We start from the raw sequence: 22937 nt of genomic DNA, 5'->3' as shown, positions 1-22937 counted from the left end.
GTTTAAAAAGGAGTGTGGTTTTAGAAATTTTAAAAAAAATTTATTTCTATCCACTAAATTAATAGATTGAAAGTTTTTTTTTGAACTTTTAAATACTTTAAAAAAAATTTCCTTTTTCTAAACAATAGAATATTAATCAAATTAAAAAATCATATCTTATTGAGTCATACTTTACAAAACTTTACTCTAAATGTAAATATGAAACTAGTCACATAAATTTTAATTTTTAATTTAATTTAATACTTAAAAACTACGAATTTTCAATATTATTTTCCTTTTAATATAATATCACTAATTTCTTTTTCACATATTCTCATATTAATATTTTTTTTTAATTTCAAATTGATAAATATTTTCCTCTTCCTGGTCCATGATAGATCTGGTTTTCTTCTGGGTCCCTTCTTGCTGGGCTCCCTGGTGGATCTCTCCATGTTCTTCCTGGTGAAGGGACCTGTAAAATAAGAAAGAATGGTCAGGGGCCTACCGGGTGTGCCCCGACAGAGACCCTCCGACGCTCAAGTCAGATTTTATGGCTCAGAGTAGTATATTTAGGCAAGGGTTACAGTAAGAATAAAAATGGTGTCCAGGAAGGAGAAGAAGAGAGTCTCCTCTGCGTGGCCTCTATCGTGATATATATATCTGTCTCTCTGCCACAATGCTAGCTGTCTTCTGTCGCCTAGCTCCGTATGTACGGATGTGTCAGGCGCCTGCTCCATGCGTAACGGCCATTAATTTTCCTCTGATACGTATGATTCTCCTCTGATACGCATGCGGAAGGACCTACCAGCGGGGCATCTTGGTCATTTTCCCCTTTCCAGGCTGGGTTGAAAGGTAGGGCTGAAGTTGAGCCTGGTGAGGGCCTGATTACTGGGCCGAGAGGTTTGGGCCGGTTTGATTGAGGAGTCTAGGCGGAGTCCGGCCCTGTGACTGAGCGGGCTGGACCTGGCTCTTGAGGGGAATATTGAAGCCTTCGGATCATGGACTGTTTTCATGGGCCTGGCCTTTATACCGGGGTGAAGAAATCCAGCGATCATCAATTGCCCCTTTATCTCCTCAGCAGTTATTCCATGACTGGTGAGGGGATAAATCTTTAAACTCTATTCATGACCGTGTGGTCTGAGAACTGCTCCTGTCGAAAGTATCCCTTTCTTGCCTTTTTATTATTTTTGCCTGAGCGTTGGACTCTTGTGTATGTTTTTTGCCCCTGAGTATTTATGGGCTGTCTTCTTTCGAGCGTTTTGCGGGCTCTTTGTTGCTTAGACCTTTCTCTAGGTCAGCTGAGTTGGTTTAGTGTGAGCGGTCAATTCTCGAGGTCGTTGCCTCTCATGATTACCCCTGATTCTCTGTTTGGCTTTGTATTTTGGTATGCAGTTTGCTTAGGAATCGCCTTGCCTTAATTCGGTCTGTCTTATCGGGTTTACCAGTACGGTGCTCGTTTTCTTGAGATCGGCATAATGCTTTGGTACTTTTGGCTGTTGTGTGAGATTAAAGTCTCTCTACCTGATGACTTGAGCTCCTTTGGGAGGTCGGAGTTTAGCTTTTTCATTTATGGTCCCGTGCCCCAATCTTTTATGTGAGATCAGAACTATGTTCTTTATGAGTTGTTTTTGCTTGTTGCACCGGATGATCTTGGGGATTCTGGCTATTTTTGCTCCGAGAGATCTTTGAGATCTTTGCCGGTCTTCTACCTCAGTGAGGTCTTCTGCCTCATTGAGGTCTTCTGCCTCAGTGAGGTTTTCTGCCTCTTTGAGGTCTTCTGCCTCTTTTAGGTCTTCTGCCTCTTTGAGGTCTTCTGCCTTATTGAGGTCTTCTGCCTCTTTGAGGTCTTCTGCCTCTTTGAGGTCTTCTGCCTCATTGAGGTCTTCTGCCTCATTGAGGTCTTCTGCCTCTTTGAGGTCTTCTGCCTCATTGAGGTCTTCTGCCTCATTGAGGTCTTCTGCCTCTTTGAGGTCTTCTGTCTCATTGAGGTCTTCTGCCTCATTGAGGTCTTCTGCCTCTTTGAGGTCTTCTGCCTCTTTGAGGTCTTCTGCCTCATTGAGGTCTTCTGCCTCTTTGAGGTCTTCTGTCTCATTGAGGTCTTCTGCCTCATTGAGGTCTTCTGCCTCTTTGAGGTCTTCTGCCTCTTTGAGGTCTTCTGCCTCTTTGAGGTCTTCTGCCTCATTGAGGTCTTCTGCCTCTTTGAGGTCTTCTGCCTCTTTGAGGTCTTCTGCCTCATTGAGGTCTTCTGCCTCATTGAGGTCTTCTGCCTCTTTGAGGTCTTCTGCCTCTTTGAGGTCTTCTGCCTCTTTTGAGGTCTTCTGCCTCTTTTGAGGTCTTTTGCCTCATTGAGGTCTTCTGCCTCTTTGAGGTCTTCTGCCTCTTTGAGGTCTTCTGCCTCTTTTGAGGTCTTCTGCCTCTTTGAGGTCTTCTGCCTCTTTGAGGTCTTCCTTTGCTAGGACCTCAGTGAGGTCTTCTTTTGTCAAGACCTTATTGAGGTCTTCTCTTGTCAAGACCTTATTGAGGTCTTCTTTTGCTAGGAGATCTTGGGGACCCTGGTCTTCATGCTCCGGGAGGTCTTTTAAGATCCTCACCGACCGTTTTTATTTTGTTTTCCCGGGAGTTCTAGGGGATCCCGGTCTTCTTTGTTTTCCCGGGAGTTCTAGGGGATCCCGGTCTTCATGCTCCGGGAGGCATCTTTAAGATCCTCACCGGCTGTTTTTATTTTTTTTTTCCGGGAGTTCTAGGGGATCCCGGTCTTCTTTGTTTTCCCGGGAGTTCTAGGGGATCCCGGTCTTGTTTGGTTACCCGGGAGTTCTTAGGGGATCCCGGTCTTGTTTGGTTACCCGGGAGTTCTTAGGGGATCCCGGTCTTGTTTGTTTTCCCGGGAGTTCTTAGGGGATCCCGGTCTTGTTTGGTTACCCGGGAGTTCTTAGGGGATCCCAGTCTTGTTTGTTTACCCGGGAGTTCTTAGGGGATCCCGGAGTCTTCTTTGGTTACCCGGGAGTTCTTAGGGGATCCCGGTCTTGTTTGGTTACCCGGGAGTTCTTAGGGGATCCCGGAGTCTTCTTTGGTTACCCGGGAGTTCTTAGGGGATCCCGGTCTTGTTTGGTTACCCGGGAGTTCTTAGGGGATCCCGGAGTCTTCTTTGTAATTCGGGCTCTATGGCCTTACTGTCGCTTCGTCATCTCAGCTGGTTTTGTGCCTAACTGAGGTCTTGGATAAGATTCAGGCTCATTGGCCTTACTGTCGCTTCGTCATCTCAGCTGGTTTTGTGCCTAACTGAGGTCTTGTTCATTTTTTTGAATTTTTCTGCAAAATAAGAGTTTGCACAAAGCGTATATAACGAGAATGTTCGTTGTTAATTTAATAATATTCATCAATAAAAAATGTGTCGCACATGTCACTTAGTTTCATACTTCAGATGAACAATTTATAAAATACTATGCTTGAACATATAAAATATTGTGAAAAGTGTAAGTATTATTTACACTGTATAATTCTGAAATCAATAATAGCTGCAAAACTATAAAGCGAAGGTAGCATAAAAGACTCTTGATTTTGAGGTTTGTCTGGTGGTGATGATGATAAATAATTAATTGCTTGCAGTAGTTGTGGATCGTGCGTAAGCTAATAAATCATTTATGATGGCATCGTTGTAATATTTGTAAAGAATTTGGGTACTTACCTCCTAGTAATTAAGAGTCACGTCGACCACTTTTGTATGAGTTGCGTTGACATGTCACTTTACTGCAATTCCCTCAAACTCAATCTTGAAAAATTAATAATTTCGATATTTGGCCGACCTGCTGCAGTCCGAGCTCCTTTCGGTCTTGCTACTCCGACTGGCCGATTGACCTCCATATTTACATACGGACGAAATGTTAAATCATGATTCTTATTGGAATTCACAGCAATTTGCGGATAGAGCAAAGAAAATGCTGAAGAAAGTGATGTGCTTGATTACTTCATCCTTGGAAAGTGTGCGTTATTGGAATTCAAGAGTACCCTTATTGTTGTAAAATCCAGCCATTTGTCAACTCTCTTCAACATGTGCGCTAGGCATGCCCATACCAAATCTTTCCCTATATAAGCATGGATTCAAGAGTACCCTTATTGTTGTAAAATCCAGCCATTTGTCAACTCTCTTCAACATGTGCGCTAGGCATGCCCATACCAAATCTTTCCCTATATAAGCAATCCATGCTAAAGTTGTTAGACCGTCCGCAGCAGATTTCAAATGGCTTGAGAAATTCAGCCAATCCCGCAAAATCAAGTTTCTGAGTTTGCTTAGCCTTAATGAGAAGCTCCTTCTGAACACTAAAAGCTTCTTGCGCAATCTTTGTAACCTCCAACACCTGTCCACCAATCTTCTCATCCGCAGCCAAAACCTTACCAAAGAACTGTCCCAATAGATCGTCAAATGCCACAATTGATGGATCGATGGTCACATCAGCTCCACTAAAGTCCGAAACTCCATGGTCCCTGAACGCCGACGTAGACAGCGCCTCTAGCCGCGCCACCGCCGATTCGAGCCTGTCAATTAGCTTCTCCTTCATGAAGCAAAGCGACATCTTGCCTACTTCCTTCCTCTGTATATAAATGAGCTTTGTTTCCTTCCTTCTCTGTGGAAGCTTTCGATGGAGACAAAGAGCAGATCTGGGAGGACTCGTTGCGCCGACCTCACTTGCTGGAGCTCGACCAGACCAGCACTTCCTCCTCAGGTTGACGCGTCTGTGGCACCATCACGTCTGTCTATCCGGTCCATTTCTGCGTCGCGCCGACCTCATGCATTTTGCCGTCTTCAAGCTGGCCAACACGTATGACCCGAATCTCTTCTTCAATTAGTTTGGGCATTTGATAATTTTGTATTGTCTCCCTGTCGCCCGATGCTTTCCATCTGTCTTGACATGCGAGTCCAATCTCAAACATGGCTCCGACCTCGACCACATTCAAGCTCGCGCACGGGTCCGACCTCAATGTGCAATCTATCGCTGTGGCGGTCGGATTTGTCAAGTTCTTTTTTGCTTTGCTAAACACGGCTCCGACCTCCGACATTACGCGAACCAGAAACAGAGAGCGGCAACTGGACGCGACAATCATTTTTATCCGACCCGAAATGTGAGCCCGATCTCCCCCACGGCTCCGACCTCGATCACAGGTCTAAGCTCGAGCACGGATCCGACCTCATCGAGTAATTTCGTGCGGTGGTCGTTGGATTTGCTGAGCTCCTTTCTGTTCTGCTACTCTTGTCTTTGAGCTGGACGGCATACCACGTCCGAGCTTATCCACCTTGCCTGCTGGATATTTGATTATTTCCTATTATCTCCAGGCCGCTCTGATACTTGAGGGGCGTTGCTCTGCAACAGAGTTGGATGGCTGTGAATAGTGTATCCTCTGACCTCATGTCCTATCCGACCTGAAATGTTAGTCCGGCCTCGCAATTTCCACAAATATATATATACTTCTCATTCTTTTTTCCTTTTACAGAAAAGATTAAAATCTACACTCACTCAGAGACAAGCATTTCGATTTGAAGTTTCACCTCGTCAGATCTCAAAGAAAAAGTTAGTAGTAATAAAATTCAATAAATGTTAAAATAAACAACTAGGGTAGGAAAATGAAGATTAAAAGACTGTCAAGATATTCTTACACCAGCTGGGTCTTTCTTTTCAGCTGGGTTACTGTAAATCTCCAGCTTTCTTTTTCGTGTAAGCTTTCTTTTTTGTATTGTCTCCCTGTCGCCCCGATGCTTTCCATCTGTCCTGAAATGCGACTCCAACCTCGACCACGAATCTATTTTCGAACATGGATCCGACCTCAACGAGCAATCTATCGCTGTGGTCGTCGGATTTGCTGAGTTCCTTTCTGTCTTGCTAAACACGGCTCCGACCTCCTTTTTTCTCACGGACTCCTCTTCTCTTTCTCTCACCTTCTTCTTCTCTTTTTTTTTATTTTTTATTTTTATATATACAGCGGACCTCAGAATTTCAACAATACATATATTCCTCACCCTTTTTTTCTTTTACAGAAAATATTCACCAGACTTCAAAGAAAAAATCAGCCGTAATAAAATCTAATAAATATTAAAATAAATTATCTGAAAGACCATCAAAATATTCTTTAGCACAATGAACCTTTCTTTTCAGCTGGGTTATCTACTCAAACTTTCGTACCTTATGTGGATCTCAATGGGTGGATCTGAAAACTTTTGAGATAGTAAAATCTCTTTCGTGGAGGGCACATTCCCGGCCAAGCTCGGCGAGGGGTTAAAAGGAATGGGTGGTTGGTTGTTTGGAGTTGTAGGACTGGAAAATAAGAACCGCTGCCCCTCTTGGGCAGAGCTCAGATTATTTGGAATGACGTTAAGGTTATTTTCTTGGTGGTTTGCCATTGTGGATCTCAGTGGGTTTTGAAAGTGAAAACTCCGGTGATGAAAAGATCTCCTTCGTTTCCCACAGACGGCGCCATTTGATAAATATTTTCCTCTTCCTGGTCCATGATAGATCTGGTTTTCTTCTGGGTCCCTTCTTGCTGGGCTCCCTGGTGGATCTCTCCATGTTCTTCCTGGTGAAGGGACCTGTAAAATAAGAAAGAATGGTCAGGGGCCTACCGGGTGTGCCCCGGCAGAGGCCCTCCGACGCTCAAGTCAGATTTTATGGCTCAGAGTAGTATATTTAGGCAAGGGTTACAGTAAGAATAAAAATGGTGTCCAGGAAGGAGAAGGAAGAAGAAGAGAGTCTCCTCTGCGTGGCCTCTATCGTGATATATATATCTGTCTCTCTGCCACAATGCTAGCTGTCTTCTATCGCCTAGCTCCGTATGTACGGATGTGTCAGGCGCCTGCTCCATGCGTAACGGCCATTAATTTTCCTCTGATACGTATGATTCTCCTCTGATACGCATGCGGAAGGACCTACCAGCGGGGCATCTTGGTCATTTTCCCCTTTCCAGGCTGGGTTGAATGGTAGGGCTGAAGTTGAGCCTAGTGAGGGCCTGATTACTGGGCCGAGAGGTTTGGGCCGGTTTGATTGAGGAGTCTAGACGGAGTCCGGCCCTGTGACTGAGCGGGCTGGACCTGGCTCTTGAGGGGAATATTGAAGCTTTCGGATCATGGACTGTTTTCATGGGCCTGGCCTTTATACCGGGGTGAAGAAATCCAGCGATCATCACAAATATTCACATTTCATTTGTTTACACTGATATTTTCATAAATGCACACTAAAATGAAGTAGCTAAGTTTTTACGACAAATTCAATAACTCTTATAACTGATACAATTACCAGTTACCGCTCTAAAAAATTCAAATTAATTTATTTTAAATTTTATTAGTTAAATCAATTGTGCAGTATATATAAAATTTAAATTCTTAATTTTTTCTGTTTAAATTCTTATAATAATTTTTATTATAATTCAAATTTAAAAATAAACATAATTTTAATCGATTAAAATTATAGTGGTTTCTTAGAAAATTTTTTAAATTTTATTTCTCTTTTTAATTAAACAAGTTTTGTAAAAAGTATTAAAATATTTATATTTTTTAATAGATTACATTTAAAATAAAATAAAAAATCATTTAATTAAATTTTTACCTACGATATATTATGATCATTATAATAAAAATATATAATTTTATATTATATTTGAAAATGATTTAATGAATATAAAAACACTATTTCTAAATTTTTTAAAGGAACAAAAAAAACTTTGAAAAGCATAAATAAATCTTAAAAAATATGCTTCACAATTTTGTAATATTTAAATTGGCTTTCACATTTTTAACAACTTCTCTTTGTATTAATTGCCACATATTAGATGGCAAAAAATATTAGCCGTTTAAATAAGCATTCCCATTAGAATATCTTTCAAAAAATACTTAAATCTATCTTTCTATAAAAGCAAGCAGGGCTAGAATTGTCATCTAGCATTCCTAAAAGCGAGTAAGCAAATTTTCTTATAATGACATTACTTACGTATTGATGATGCCGGACCTTCTAATTTAGGGCAAGATGAATTCAAAATTCACTAAATCCTTGTTAAAGTGAATCCACCCAAATTATGTATTTCGGTTCAGATTACGTGTTTTAACTCAGTTAGAGAATCAAGTTGGACTGTCTTTTCATGCGAGTCCTTCCGAAAAAGACCCAACCGAGTGATATAATCAGAGAAACGAGAGCAGACCCAGTCACTTCGCAACCCTACCTGCATGCGTATCCAAAAAAATTAAATGATCGTGTTACGTGGAGAGAGACTCTAACACATCCGTACGTACAAATCTGAGTGACAAAAACAGGTGACACTGTAATAGATAAGCGGTTAGACGTTATTAGCGAATAAAAGAGAAAGGATAAAAGGAGAAAGACGGCTTTCTCTCTATTTAAACTCACATAACTATAAAATAAATTTTATTTTTTGAATGTCAAAACATACATATAACGGTGCTATAATGTGTCCCTCATTAATATTAGTTAATATAATTTATTTAAATTATTAATATTCTAAATACATATTTGACAGAATAAAAATAATCAGAATCAGTTAACTTGCAATATATTAACATATTTTTATTTTATATACCTATAAATATATACAATTTTAATTTTGTTTTTTTATGCATTTCAGATTATTAATATTAATACTATTTTTTAAAAAATAGTATTAATTCTACTACATAAATACAATTTTTTATTTTAAAATAATCATATAATTTAGCCAAATTCTTATTTGAAAAAATTCCCCCAATTCCAAGAACTCCATTCAAAATTGTGATTAAAAGACAAAATAAGTATTTTGACAAAGTCATTTTAAACGCTATTAAAGAAATTTTATAATTAAAATATAACAATTTTAACATTTAACTAATTTTTACTAATTAAAATATAACTAACATTTAACATTTATAATTAATATATATATATATATATATATTTATTAAATTAATGATCATAGTTATTTTAGTCCTTTTACTCTGTATAAAAATGTAATTTTCATATATTTATTATATATAAAATTTATTAGCATAATCTTCGTTTCATTCTATGTAATTCTTTCACACAATTTTATCTCCACTAGTTTTTAAATGGCTTAGATTTTAAATTTTTTTTATATTAATTTTTTAACATTAAATATGAGATATATGACCGTATAATTCTTTTCGGTCAATCCAACTCTAGATAAAAATTGAACGAGAATTTAAAAATTTCGATTCAAATGATCCTCCTGCGACTGCTATCCACCAATATTACAATTTAGTAAATTTTATTTTTTAAAAATATAATTATTTAAATAAAATTTATTATTGAATATTAATAATATATAATAATAATTATTAAAAATTTTAATTTATTTGATGCAATGAAATGCATAAATTAATATTTGAAGTCTTTATAATTAAAAATTATGCATATTAATTAAATTTTTAATTATTTTATAATTATTTTCTGTATTTTATAGCAATAAATTATATAAAAAATAAAATAATATATTATGATATATTCTCTATCCATCAATAATTTTAAGTTCAGAAATGTTCTCAATGAAGGAAATTCATATAAAAAAAATATTATTTTATAAAATAATATTCTAATATTTGCCCGTAGTTGTTTCCTATGCTATGTCGTGTAGATATGGGTACAGTAGGACAAAATAAAGAGCCGAACTATCAAAGTTTTACTATAATTACATTGTTTCAAAGAACATATCAGAGTCCATACCTTACTCTAGCTGTCCTAACATTATCACCAGTTTAAAAAGGAAAACTCTGGAGCTCATGATATGAGAACCAACTTTGCATTTAGCATCCATGCCATGAAGCAACAATGGTATTTTGGCATAGCATGCCATGCCATGCCACCGCTTGATAATCACATCAAGTAGAAGTTGACATTCTCTTTTTCCATCTCAATATCAGATTTCATTAGACACTGCCAGACGATTAAAGGCAAACGAGATTAGAAGACCACAATCAGCATCCGCAAACAAGAAGTGCTGAAAGCCATGTTGATGTTCCCCCAACTAATAAACGGGAAGCATGGTTTCCTTCATCACTGAATAAAGCAAAAGTCATCTGAACTCACTGTGAGGAGCGGAACTCACTTCCAGGAATGAGACCGATAAAGACTAAGCTCGTCTCCAATCCCTTGATATTGATAAAAGTTAACCAGCTACGTTGCACGGAATTAAATTAGCAAGGTAAATTTGAACAAGATTACATTGAAATATCTGCAGAACTGTAATCAACTTGCTGGAAGAGGGAAAAAGGATTTAGCAACAGGCATACCTCATTGAAATGTCACCTACAATATTTTTCCGACCTGACACAAGCAGAAAAAACTGAGAGCATAAAAATACAAGCCAAAAGATAATAGGTTTTTTCTCCAGGTTTTGAACTAGTAAAATACTAGTCTACGGTAGTGCAACATGCACACCAACTTAAACAACTAAGATTCCTCAAATTCAAATCAAAATTTTTAGAGCAATTACTCGTGAAATAAAGACCTTACCGTGTAAATCCAAGTGCTATTCATCTAAGCATATAAATACCTTGTATTATGTGTCTTATCAAATAAAGATGCAAAGCAATAAATGTCAATCTTAGTACATAAATAACATGCAAGCATATGCACACAAATGCAGAGAGAGAGAGAGAGAAAGCAAATGGACGCCACAGCCCTAACAAAGGCTTCCATAAATACCACAAAGGTTACTTGGATTAATCTTTGCATAACAGAAAAAGGTTAGTAATCGATGTTCACTTAGAAAAATCATGACAGTACTTTTGGGGGAACAGAAAAATGTTCTGTATCTTGTCACCATGAAACAATCCTAGGCTGTACACATAACAGATCAGAAACAAGTAGTGTTTTCTATTGGGAATTTGGGATCCCTGAATTAAAAAGCAAGAATTGGGTATTAACTCTCCACACCTTCAAATACAATGCTGATGGACGATGAATTGATTGCTCATCTGCTTCACAATATGTTAATGCTCACAATATGGACAAGTGGAGCTACAACCCTTTTCTTGTGCTCCTTTGACAACTCAGATCATATTTTCAAGAGTGCCACATAATTGCTTCAACAGGCCAAACAAAGTGATCTTCACTAGAGGCCCCTCAATGATCCATCAAGGCTATAAGAAATCATCTCTGTCTTCCTTGGCATTCTGGATCATTTACAGCATATTGGCAGTTTGAATTGAGCATTTACATGGTGAACCCAATCAAGGAAATACAGCCACCACCATGGCACCATCTTATGCTGTGGATTTAAGCCAAATAAAAAGTAACACATTTCCACAATTGCTTTTGAAGTGCACCCATGAAACAAGCTAGTTAATCTTGAAGATCGTGCTGTGGATTTAAGCCGAATAAAAAGTAACACATTTCCACAATTGCTTTTGAGGTCACCCATGAAACAAGCTAGTCAATCTTGAAGATTGAGCTAGTTAATCTTGAAGATTGAGCTAGTTAATCTTGAAGATCGTGACGTGGATTTAAGCCGAATAAAAAGTAACACATTTCCACAATTGCTTTTGAGGTCACCCATGAAACAAGCTAGTCAATCTTGAAGATGGTCAAGACTTCACAGCTGGCTTCATTGCCATGTGCCTCTCAATCAATTTATCCACAAATGCACGAATCTGCACATTTATACGTCCAAGAATCTAATTAGGGGAAGATGTGATTTACTCTAATGAGAATGTTCAACCTGATAATGGAAAAAAAAATCTCATGTTAATGCTATATATTGGACTGCACACCTTATTCTTGCGTTTGAAATCAAGAAACTCAGAAACAGCCATTTGTTTTTCTCTGTCAGTAGCCTGTTCCATGACCTGATGATAATTAATATAAATGTCAAACTATTGTAGAAGGAAAAGGCTATTTCAACATCCTGGATAACCAAATTCTAGTAGCCAATATGAAAATTAAAACCAAAAACAACACAAAGGAAGGAGGACAACGAAATCAATGAGACCTTGGTTGCAGTTTTCTTCATTATTGATTTGTATCCTTCTCTATCAATTTTCCTTGCCTTATAAACAGGCATCAGCAGTGATGCAACAAAATCTACAACAGCCTGCTTAAGACGATCTGCACCTCCGAGATTACCTTTTCGTGGTTCCTTGTTTGACGTAACCTGTGATATTGAGCTCTCATTTGCTCGGCCATCATTCTTCCAGGTCAGTGGTTTTGAACTTGTGTTTGAATCCTCTTTGTCCTTTATATGCATATCTGGGCAGAAAAGTTCAGAATCAGCAGCAGCTGCTTGAGATTGCCATCTCTCAATGGCATGATAGTCCTTTATCCCCTCGTTACCAGCAGTATCAACCCATGCTCTAGTAAAAAGACTGCTGTCTGCAGCTGCACTTTCTCCAGACAGCTCTCTGAAGTTCATATGACATGCAATCTCATTTGAATGGCTCCGCTGAGATAAGTTATCAACTGATATCCTTGAACTACTAAGGTTAACACAAGTCGCAGAGAAATCAACAGACCAGTCTCTGACCCTACAGTTCCTCGAGTCTATTTCTGAAATACAATCTTGTCTTCCCTGGATACCAGCAGCCCACCTTTTTCTAAGATCAACATCCTCCATTTGTGCATACTGTTCCCGCCTTGCAAATTTGTGAAATGAGGGTATCTTTGGGAGCTGCAAAACTGTGTTGCACTTGGCTTCTGTTGATGCATATGCCTGCAGTTTACAACATCTGTTCAATTCCTTATTAAACATGCAATAACAAGAAAAGAAAAAAGATGCAACCACAAAAAATGGGAGGGAACAAAAGTGAAGTCCATGGACAATCAAGCTGCAGAAAACAACTTATGACAGGCCAAAGTCAAAAGCAACTTTATTTACAAAAAGCTGTCACTTGAGAAATCAATAATAGAAGGAAAATTTCATTAAAATCTCATGACCCCACTGCTTGCTTTTATACTTTTAGGCTACCGTCATGAAACTTGGTCATTAGAGTATGAAAAATTTTAATAACCCAACCAAATAAAAGATTGCATTGAGTTTAACCATGTAACCACAAACTGCACAATTTCTAAGATGGGACTGTAGAAATGGCAGTAAAATTACACCACTACTCATTGAGAGAAACAAACCTCAGCAGCTGCACAAGCAGCAGCATGGGCTGCCTCAGCTGCAGCTAAGGAAGCCAGTTCTTCTTCAGACATAGCATAGTTGCTTTCCTCCTGTACGTCAGCGTCCTGTCTGCCTAGGGAAGCACGGGATGATGATTCCTTTAAGGTTTCTACCTTGACCAGTTTTCCATTCACTTTCTTCATATTTGCATTCGAAGGTAAATGGCTTCCACTGGATTGGGGAACTTCTAAGCTACCTCCTGTCTCCAAACCACCATGATGAGTGCGCAGGGGCGGCTTCCCTGAGGCTAGATTGTTCACAGATTTTCTCTTTAAAGAATCAACTGCAGTTGCTTGCCTCAACAGTTTTAGCCCACCATTTGTAGCTTTTTCTCTGCGGAAGACTTCAAGCCACACGCTAACCAACTGACTTGCTATGGCACGTATGTCACGGCTAGTATGCACACAAACTTTTTCTTTCACAGTTTTTCCTATGCCTACAACAGCAAATTAGATATCCAGAAGTAAACAACAGTGAATACGTTATGATAATATGAGAGAAAGCAGACCAGACAGTCTAATTAGGGAAACAGATATAAAAACCCTTATGATAAACAAATAGGTGAAGTAGCTAAATCTAAAAAAATGTATTTCAATGACAGTTTTATCTTTGAAGATATGTAGCTGAAATACGCACTTTTGCTACACCTATCAGCGACCATTAGAAAATATGGCTTCTTACACAGCATATGCAAAGTCGCAAACAGACTAAATATGGAACTAGAAATAATACCTGACAAACGCACTGCAAGTAAATCAGTTGAAACAAGCACAAGAAGACGAGCACAGTGACGCAAGAGTTGAGTTCCATCCTTCCCCATTGAATCCTGTCATGTTTAAATATATTGATCAGAATCTTCAGCCCATGTACGGTTTACTGTAGATAACATTATCAACTGGAGGACTAATAATTAATGTGCAAAAGCTTAAAATGTTTGATTCAGTAAAGAATATCAGTTGTGAATTACAATGTACCAGAATCCATGAATTAAGTGTGGTAAGCCCTTTTCTGGTTCCAGCAAAGGACTTCAAGGTCTCAACAGGAAGATTCAACAACTTCTTGGCCAGATGCAATCGTCCTGCAGTAGTTTTTGCACTAAAGAACATATCTCGTAACAATGCTTCCCTGGTTAAAATTTGGGCTCCATCCAAAGAATTCTTGTACAGGACATTTGAAAGCTCAACTGCCTCAAGTCTCTTTGTTATGTCCCTAACTTCATCCCTTTCACATTCTGAGTGTCTCTGAGCAGCTTCCATTGCCTCTACTTCTGCAGTAAAATCATTTCCAGTATTTAGAATGTCAATTATTCGCACTGCCTTCCGAAGCCCACTCATCATAGCACCACCAACAGTGTCAGGATGCTCCTTGCAGGTAGCTTCACCAGCAAAAAATAAACAGTTCTCAACAGGCCTGCCCAATATATCATAGTCTTCCCCAGATGATCCAATTGCAACATAGGAGTAAGCACCATAGCTGAATGGATCCCTACCCCAATCAGTCACTACTGATGCAACTGGATCAGGTACTCCAATCTCCCCAAAAAGCTTACGAAGAACCATTAATGCATGGCTTACATGATCTGATGAGCTCATATTTTGCCCATCTACAGCTGCTTTACCAACCACTAACGCTATAAGAACAGGAGCTCCAACAGTTTTCCTGACATTCCAGAACATAAAGCAATGGCCCCTCTGATCAGTCTCCTCAGCAGTAGCTCCAAAGTAATCCACAGAATCATCCCAAAATACCTCTGGAAATTCCAATACTACTTTATTAAGAACTCCAAAACCAAGTCGCTGGATGGAAGAGAGTTTACATTGGGGCAATGGAGGGTTAAAGTTTATGGTTTCTGCTTTCAAACACCCAAGTGGCACTGTGATCAAAACAGCATCTCCAAAAAACTCACTACCATTTGATGCAGAAACTTTAACTTTGTGATGATGATTTTCGTTTAATCTAATTTCCTTTGTGCTATAAGAAATATCAGTGACCACATGGTTCAACTGAATGCATAGCCCTTTGCTAAGAGACTCAACAACATTACTGTAACCCTCTTTAATCATACAATGAGCTCCTCCAAATCCACCATATACGTCATCTTGATTCCAGTAGGGAAGAGATACTTCCTTCAATAAAGCAGCACAACCATACTCCAAATGGGCAAAATGCCAATCCATGACTCTCCTCTCAAGCGGACTCAAAATATCCTCTCTAGAACAACTTTTTTCAGGAACTCCACCATCAAAACTACAAGTTTTTGAAACATATAAATTGTCCATTGCTTTTTGCAATTCAGTTTCATCAGTAATTGTTCCTGGTTGGGCCATACGTCGACTCCTAAGGGCATATTCTAAACCATCCTCAAGAGACATTTTCATTGCATGTTCCCCCTTCTGTGCAATAAGTAATACCATGTCATCAAGAAGGCTGTTGTACTCTGCTTCCAATGCTTCATCCAGATCGGTTGGAACTTTTTCTCTGGTCACAATATCATAAAGAGGGCAATCACTATTCAGGACTGTCAACTTAAGGCCTAACTGGGCACAAATCAATGAGGAAGGGTCCGGTCTTCTTTCAGTAGCTACATCAGCCTCAACACCAGTGATAATGCTAGCTCCAAGATCTACAGGAACTGAAAGAGATGAGTGATCTGTATAAACACGGCCCCCTATCCTATTCCTAGCCTCAAGCAAAGTCACAGAAAAACCCTGACGTTGCAAGTGGCGAGCAGCAGTTAAGCCAGCAGGACCAGCTCCTACTACAATGATTTTCTTTCTGTCTTCAGAATCACCCTGAAAATTATGGCTTCTCCCAGTATCATGACAGGAGGAAGAGTGAACACTCTGCAAGTCATTCCTTAGCTCTGGATTTGTGATACCAATCCTGCTGTCCAGCATCGCACAAAATGGATCACAACTCACATCATCCAAGTTGGCAAATCCATTGGCTAATTTCGTATTGGTTGTACCATTTTGCTGAATATCACCAACTGGGTGTTCTCGAAATTCTGTTAAGTTGGATACTTCCACATTGGCTTGAGGAACAAGCTCCCAACTTTTTTCAGCTTTTGACATAGGGTTTTCATTATCATTTGTACATCTATTATTTGCCTCCAAGGAAGTTTCAGAATTTTTAAATTGACCAAGGATATAAGAGACACCATCCTCCAAATCTGCAACTGAAGTCCCAGGATTTACCTCAAAATTTTTTTCAACAAATCTATAATTATGCTTCACCCTAGGTTCTGCTTTCTTCTCCTTCTTGGAAGCAATTCCAATATTTATATAGCCCTGTCATGATATCATTACCATTTAAATTATGAACAGTAGAAAAACTGAATGCAAAGATAGTCGAGCTTTTTTTCATTTCATGCAGAGTTGAAGAAAATTTTATAAAATAACGTGGGATCCGAAAATATTTTCGGATCCCCGTGGTCAGACCAGCGTGTTCGGCAGTCATACTGCCGAACACGCGAGTTCGACACCCACGGTGTCGAACTCAGCAAAGTTCGACACCATGGGTGTCGAACTCAGGAAGTTCGACACCAAGGGTGTCGAACTCCGCTTGTTCGACACCCACGGTGTCGAACAAGAGAATTTGGCTGCCACGGGAGCAGCTTCTGCTCCCGTGGCAGCCTGCGTGGCGTGTTCGGCACCCAAGGTGCCGAACACGCACAGAAATTTAAGCTTCGTCAGGGAATCCCTGACGAAGCTTGACTAAGGACAGGGTTCGGCACTATCAGTGCCGAACCCTGTCCTTAGTGCAGGTCCGTGAAGCGGTCCTCTTAAATTTGAATTAAAGCCTCCCACTTCTTCTCATTTTTAAAATATATAAATTTAAATTAATTTATATATTAATATCAATACATTTAATTTAATTTAATTTATTTTAACTTTTTATTAATTTTTATAATTTTTAAATTTTTTTTTTTAAATTATGCTGCCGAACAAATATTTCTTGACGTGCATGCATGGCCAGCAACAAGTTCGCAGTGGGAGGCTTTAATTCAAATTTAAGAGGACCGCTTCACGGACCTGCACTAAGGACAGGGTTCGGCACTGATAGTGCCGAACCCTGTCCTTAGTCAAGCTTCGTCAGGGATTCCCTGACGAAGCTTAAATTTCTGTGCGTGTTCGGCACCTTGGGTGCCGAACACGCCACGCAGGCTGCCACGGGAGCAGAAGCTGCTCCCGTGGCAGCCAAATTCTCTTGTTCGACACCGTGGGTGTCGAACAAGCGGAGTTCGACACCCTTGGTGTCAAACTTCCTGAGTTCGACACCCATGGTGTCGAACTTTGCTGAGTTCGACACCGTGGGTGTCGAACTCGCGTGTTCGGCAGTATGACTGCCGAACACGCTGGTCTGACCACGGGGATCCGAAAATATTTTCGGATCCCACGTTATTTTATAAAATTTTCTTCAACTCTGCATGAAATGAAAAAAAGCTCAAGATAGTCCATACTTTGAGGATATGTACAAAATAGCAACCAATACTGTCAATGAAAAGGGTTAAAAATTCAAAAGTAATATTATGCAAAAAATAAACTTACACTCTGATCGAGAAATGCATAGATTTCCCTAATTAGAGAATCGCGAGATGATTCCTCCTCAGATGGAGTGTCTGGGACACCACAGTCATCAAGAGGCAAAATACAGCTGACATCTTTACTCCAGATACCTAAGATCTGATTCCTGCATTGCACCAAGCAATTTTATTGGATTCCAAGATCAGGAAGAACTAGTTAAATACACCCAAAAGGAAATAGAGAAGATAAACACAAGATATAGCTGTTCACCACTGACCACCCATACGATATCCGGCCTATTCAAATTTAAAGAGTAAGGAATTTTGCAAGGCACATGCCACAAAATGCAATAATGTACAATGTTTTCCAAAGATAAACATGTATAATGGCCAATCGAGTTGCATAGAATGTTAGAAGCAATAATTGAAACTTGATCTTAAAGAAGACAAAAACAACTGCACAAAAAAATTTCAAGAAAATGCAGATCCAAATAAATCTTATCTAAAAACAAAGAACAGGCAAAACATCTACAACCTAATCTGTCATTAGACAAAAGTTGCAAAAATAAAAATCTCAATGGTAAAAGGTAGGAATCAGAAAAAGGGGAAGCCTCACTGCTAATAACCATGTAAGCAGCATATCTTCAGAAGAGAATACAAACTAGCGAAATAAGATAGAAGTCGCCAATTCTAGTTTCTGAGAAGGAAGAACCTAAAGAATGCTACATTTAAGTGGATTTACGCAATGAGGCCTAAGGACTTGAAACACAAGCTTTACAAAAGTCAAAAAATTAGGCAAGAGTGAATTCAAAGACAAATAAAGCATTGGGCAAAGCTTCACAAAGAATGTATCAGTAACAAACAGATGCATTGTATCAACTGGCTGACAAACAACAAATAATGAAGAAAGTATTAAAACTGCAATACTTGAAATTGACACAAGAAAAGATACTAGCACTCCAGACAGCTGATTGCCTAAGTAATGACTAACCTGCATTCCAAATATTCTTGAAGCCCACCTTTGTGTTTTAAGACCTCCTTAAATTTTATCTTCTCAACTGGACCAGCAGCATGGGCTTTCAATCCAACTAAAACTGCTGCTGCAGCACCACTTTCAGCCTCTGTAACACTAACTGAAGAGGAATCAGATTTCTCTCTCATTCTAAAAGATCTATCACCATCCACAAACTGGTCAGTCTCCTGATAACGTCGATCATTTATCAAGATTTCCCAATCAGGATCCCCTTCATAAGCCATGTCCCCAAGTCTATGCATTTTGGCCTTCCGTGCACCACGCTGAACAGATGATAACTTCCTATCTTTGACCTCAGAGTCAAGAATGGATGCTGCGTCTTCTGGATAACTTTCATTTTCCTCTGGAGTTATAGACAGAGAAGAGGCTCCACTAGTCTCCTCATTGATGGAAAGATAATCATGATTGGGAATACAGTTCCCTTTCGTGGCATCCTCTGAAGGTATAATTAGATGCAAAATAGGGCTGTGCTTTTGAATGGAGATGGAGGATTGATTTGGATGAGCGAGACATTCTGAGTTTGCTTGGTCATTCATCTGGAAACTACATGCAGTTTTCTGTACTTCACCAGACACTGCAGTGATTGACGGTAACTTGCCATCAGATGTTGCAACATTTGCCCTTTTGGAAGCAACTAAATCAGAATATGACTTCTCACCATAACCATTCGGACCATCGCACTCGCTGAAAGTTTCTTCAATCTTTGATGAAGAAATAATAGAGTCAATCAAGTGAGGTTTAGCATGCAAGGAAGCTTTTGGGCGCTGATCAAAATCAAGTCCAGTGTCAGTTTTATCAGCTATATCCATCCCCACATGATTTGGAGAAGAGTTAGAAACAATTCTCAAGGAACCATAAAAAATTCCTTCATAATCTGGCTCATGAATCCTGTTAGATGAACTTCGACATGACTTGTGTGATATCTCATCAACCACAGAAGGTGGTGATATTTCTGTTTGAAACAAAATGTGGTTTTCTCCATTTGAAATGCATACAGGTGAAACATCCTTAGATTGTCGATTCCATGAATCTCTTAAATCTTTGTTGGACTTGTGCTCACTGAACCGATCAATGGCTTCAAACTGCACTGATACAGCACGAGTAGGCACTTTCACAACATCATAGACCAAAGTGTTTGCCTTTCCAATAGAACAAAGCTTTAAACCATTTTTCAAAGACTGAGTGTCCAAGCTAACCACTTGACCATAAATTGAACAATTTTCATCATGAAGTCTATTTAAAGTACAAGGATCCACCATAAGTTCTGCTTTAACATTTGAGAGACCAGGATCTGGCATTATATTATCTTGATCCCCACTACAGTGAAATACTGAAGGTGGGGCATTAATTTCTACAGACCTAGCATGTCTTTTGCAACTGGACTCCGTATTTTCATCAGAACTCCCTTTTATACAATTAGAAGATTGACAAAAACCATTATCAAGTCTGTTTTGTTTCATTGTCTTACTCTGTTCAGAGACAAAATCTGATGGACTCAAATGAGTAACTACAATGCAACCATCTTCTGCTTTCAGATCTATGCAGAGTAAGTTTGAGGTGGAAGCGGTTCTAGGTATCGTTGCAGCCATGGGCTTGGAGAACTCTGAAATACATTCAGATGACCGGTTCAATGCACCCTCCACATTCTGAACCTTGCTTTTTTGTTTTGAACATGAATTCATGTAAGACTTCTGTATTGAACCAGATTGCATCTTATGAAAAATAGTTGATAATGAGTCTTCCAACTTCTCATCCAAAGAATGACTTGAACCCTCACTAGGCAAATAACCTTCGTCCTTCTGATCTTCTACCCGAGATCCAAAAGTTTCTGTCCCATAAGCTTCAGCATCGCTCCCAGTTCTCTCTCTCTTAGAGTCGATTTTTGTTTTCTTCATCTTTTCTTTATTTTTGGGTTCAGTTACCCCTTTATTCACAACTAACCCCAGTAAATCATCTCCACTGCAGCCTTTATCTGCATTATCCTCCAAAGGCCTCACACTAACAGATCGAATATCCTTCTTAGGACCCTTCAACCTCTTCCTAAAACTGGCTAGTGTGTCATCCATGCCCCCAGAGTCATCATCCTCGGCCACCAATTTTTCTTCCCTAGCTTCAACCTTGTCTGGAACTGCCTTAACCTTTTTGGGATTTCTATGTCTCTTCAACTTGAATAGAGACCCAATGGGCTCATCATCATCAGAATCAAGACCAATCTCAATAGCCTTTGATCTACCCCTAGCCCCAGATTTCTTCTCTTCCCCTCCCATTTTCTTAGCCCTAGGCTTCAAGGAATTCTGAAACAAACCCTTTAGCAACCCTAACTTAACCTGAGAAATCTTAGAACTCGACAAATCATCACTTTCTATTTCTCTATCATCAAGAAATTAAAGCTCATATTTCAAGCAAGGCCTCTCTTTCAACAATTAAAAGCCATGTCCAGCACAATTGTAGCTACAACAAGCGTCCCGGCACCTATACACGCCCAATTATCCACAAACAAAAACAAATGAAAACCAAAGAAACAAGAAAAAGAATCACTAAGACGCCGAAATAGAATCTCTCAATCAGTAAGCTCTAATGCAAGTATCAGCAATCGCTCTCCTCTACCTTAGCAAGGAATTTTAACAACAGATACAGGGTAAGAAATAAATAAACAAAAATCAAGGTTTCAAACAGAGTTTCAAAGCCCTGGGCTTGAGCAATAGAGAAAAGATTGATCAGACCTGGGGAATAGAGCTGCAACCGGAATGTGGCATTAACGGATTTGTGGATGGACAGTGAGATGCGCACGTTAGCCTGTTAGCGCCTAGTTTCTGTAATCGGAGGGACCTGGCCTGTATTATGCTGTGTCGCAATACAGTTTAGAGCAGGGGGGGAAAAAGTTCATTGAAAAACGAGAAATTGAAAAATAGAAATAGTACGAGGACCTTTTTATTTGAGAAAATAGTTTAAACTTATATTCAAGAATTTCAGATAATTTTTTTTAAGTACATGTGTTATTGAATTTGAAAATTATTTTATTATTTTGATACGTTTATAATTACAAATATACAATTTAATTTTTATATTCTTTAATTGACACACTTTCTTTTTTTAAAATCAATGCTTAGTGATGCTAATTTGAAAATTTTGAAAGCTTAATACAACATTTTTCATATTGATAATTTGGGGTTAAAGTATATTATTTTGTATTGCTATAAATATTACTTTTTTTTTTCCCTTGCACATTTTTTCATCTTATTTTTTAAAAAAAATCTTAAAATATTTAATAAAATTTAATATATATAAAATGTGTATAATTAAAAATTAATAAAAAATTATATTTTTTAATATATTTAAAAAAGTAAAATGAACTAAAATTGAGGATTCATTTAAAAAATAATAATTGAATGTGAATGGGCGAAGAAAAATTGCTTTTACGAGTAGGCTCCCTTGCATGGGCCTCAATATTCCTACCCATTAACACTGAAAATATCGATATTTTCTCTGTTGAGAGATAGAATAATTTAAAGACATTTTTATAATTTTTTATGATTAAAATGTGTTAAATTCAATAAAATTATTACAATTTAAAATATTCTTTTGGTAAGTAATTAAAAAACCAATAATAAATATTTTTTTTAATTTTAAATTCTAAGATTAGTGCTGATTATGCATATTCTATAATTTCATGTGGAGACGTTTTAGTAGTTTAACAATGTCAAAAGTTCATTATATGCAAACAGAAGTGAATTGTTTCCTTTTCTTGTTGTTTTCCTTTTCTTGTTGTTCTAGTGACGATGCGATGACAGAAATTTGAGCAAAGATTCTATATTAAAGACTATGTGATTCTATTCTTTAATATTTTATGATGACTGTTGAATTTTTTACATTCTGAGATGATATCGAATTTTGGAGAAAAACACAGATTTAAAATCCAAACTCATCAAGTCATTTTCCAACGGTTTAGCTAATATTGCGTGCCTCGGTCCGGTGACATAAAACAAGTCAGATTGATTATACACACAAATTCATAGAAAATAGTTTAATCTGGTGACGTGACAAGAGATAAGAGAGTAGATACAGTTACCTCACAACCCTACTAGTATGCGCGTCGAAAGAATTAAATGGTCGTCTGACAGAAAGTAGTAGACTGACACATCTGTACGTACAAAATTAGTGACAGAAACAGATGGCGCTGTAGTAGCATGGCGGTTATGCGTCACTAAAAAATAAAGAAAAAAAAATAAAAAGAAAGAGACGTACTTTTTC

General features: G+C 38.4%; 1 protein-coding gene across 3 annotated transcripts; it reads right to left on the bottom strand.

Moving 5' to 3' along the window:
* Positions 1 to 9614: 9614 nt before the first annotated feature.
* LOC110606803 (lysine-specific histone demethylase 1 homolog 3) lies at positions 9615 to 21068 on the bottom strand. 3 transcript variants are annotated; one of them, XR_006349326.1, is made up of 11 exons: positions 18645 to 21068; positions 17679 to 17820; positions 14103 to 16418; positions 13861 to 13954; positions 13089 to 13564; positions 11956 to 12672; positions 11738 to 11812; positions 10902 to 11617; positions 10256 to 10289; positions 10053 to 10139; positions 9615 to 9899 (listed from the first exon to the last, which is right to left on the bottom strand). XR_006349326.1 is itself a non-coding variant. In XM_043952911.1 (8 exons), the coding sequence occupies exons 1-8, from the start codon at positions 20951 to 20953 to the stop codon at positions 11552 to 11554; spliced, it is 6195 nt and encodes a 2064-aa protein (XP_043808846.1). In that variant the 5' UTR covers positions 20954 to 21068; the 3' UTR covers positions 10634 to 11551. The 3 variants fall into 3 exon arrangements, 1 of the variants encoding a protein (XP_043808846.1); XR_006349325.1 differs by having other exon boundaries at positions 9615 to 10139; XM_043952911.1 differs by lacking the exons at positions 9615 to 9899; positions 10053 to 10139; positions 10256 to 10289 and having other exon boundaries at positions 10634 to 11617.
* Positions 21069 to 22937: the final 1869 nt, after the last annotated feature.

The sequence above is a fragment of the Manihot esculenta genome, chromosome 18, assembly GCF_001659605.2.
Source record: "Manihot esculenta cultivar AM560-2 chromosome 18, M.esculenta_v8, whole genome shotgun sequence".
Classification (NCBI taxonomy): domain Eukaryota; kingdom Viridiplantae; phylum Streptophyta; class Magnoliopsida; order Malpighiales; family Euphorbiaceae; genus Manihot; species Manihot esculenta.
Note: the sequence above shows the minus strand (reverse complement) of the source record. Positions and strands in the feature narration are given on the sequence as shown.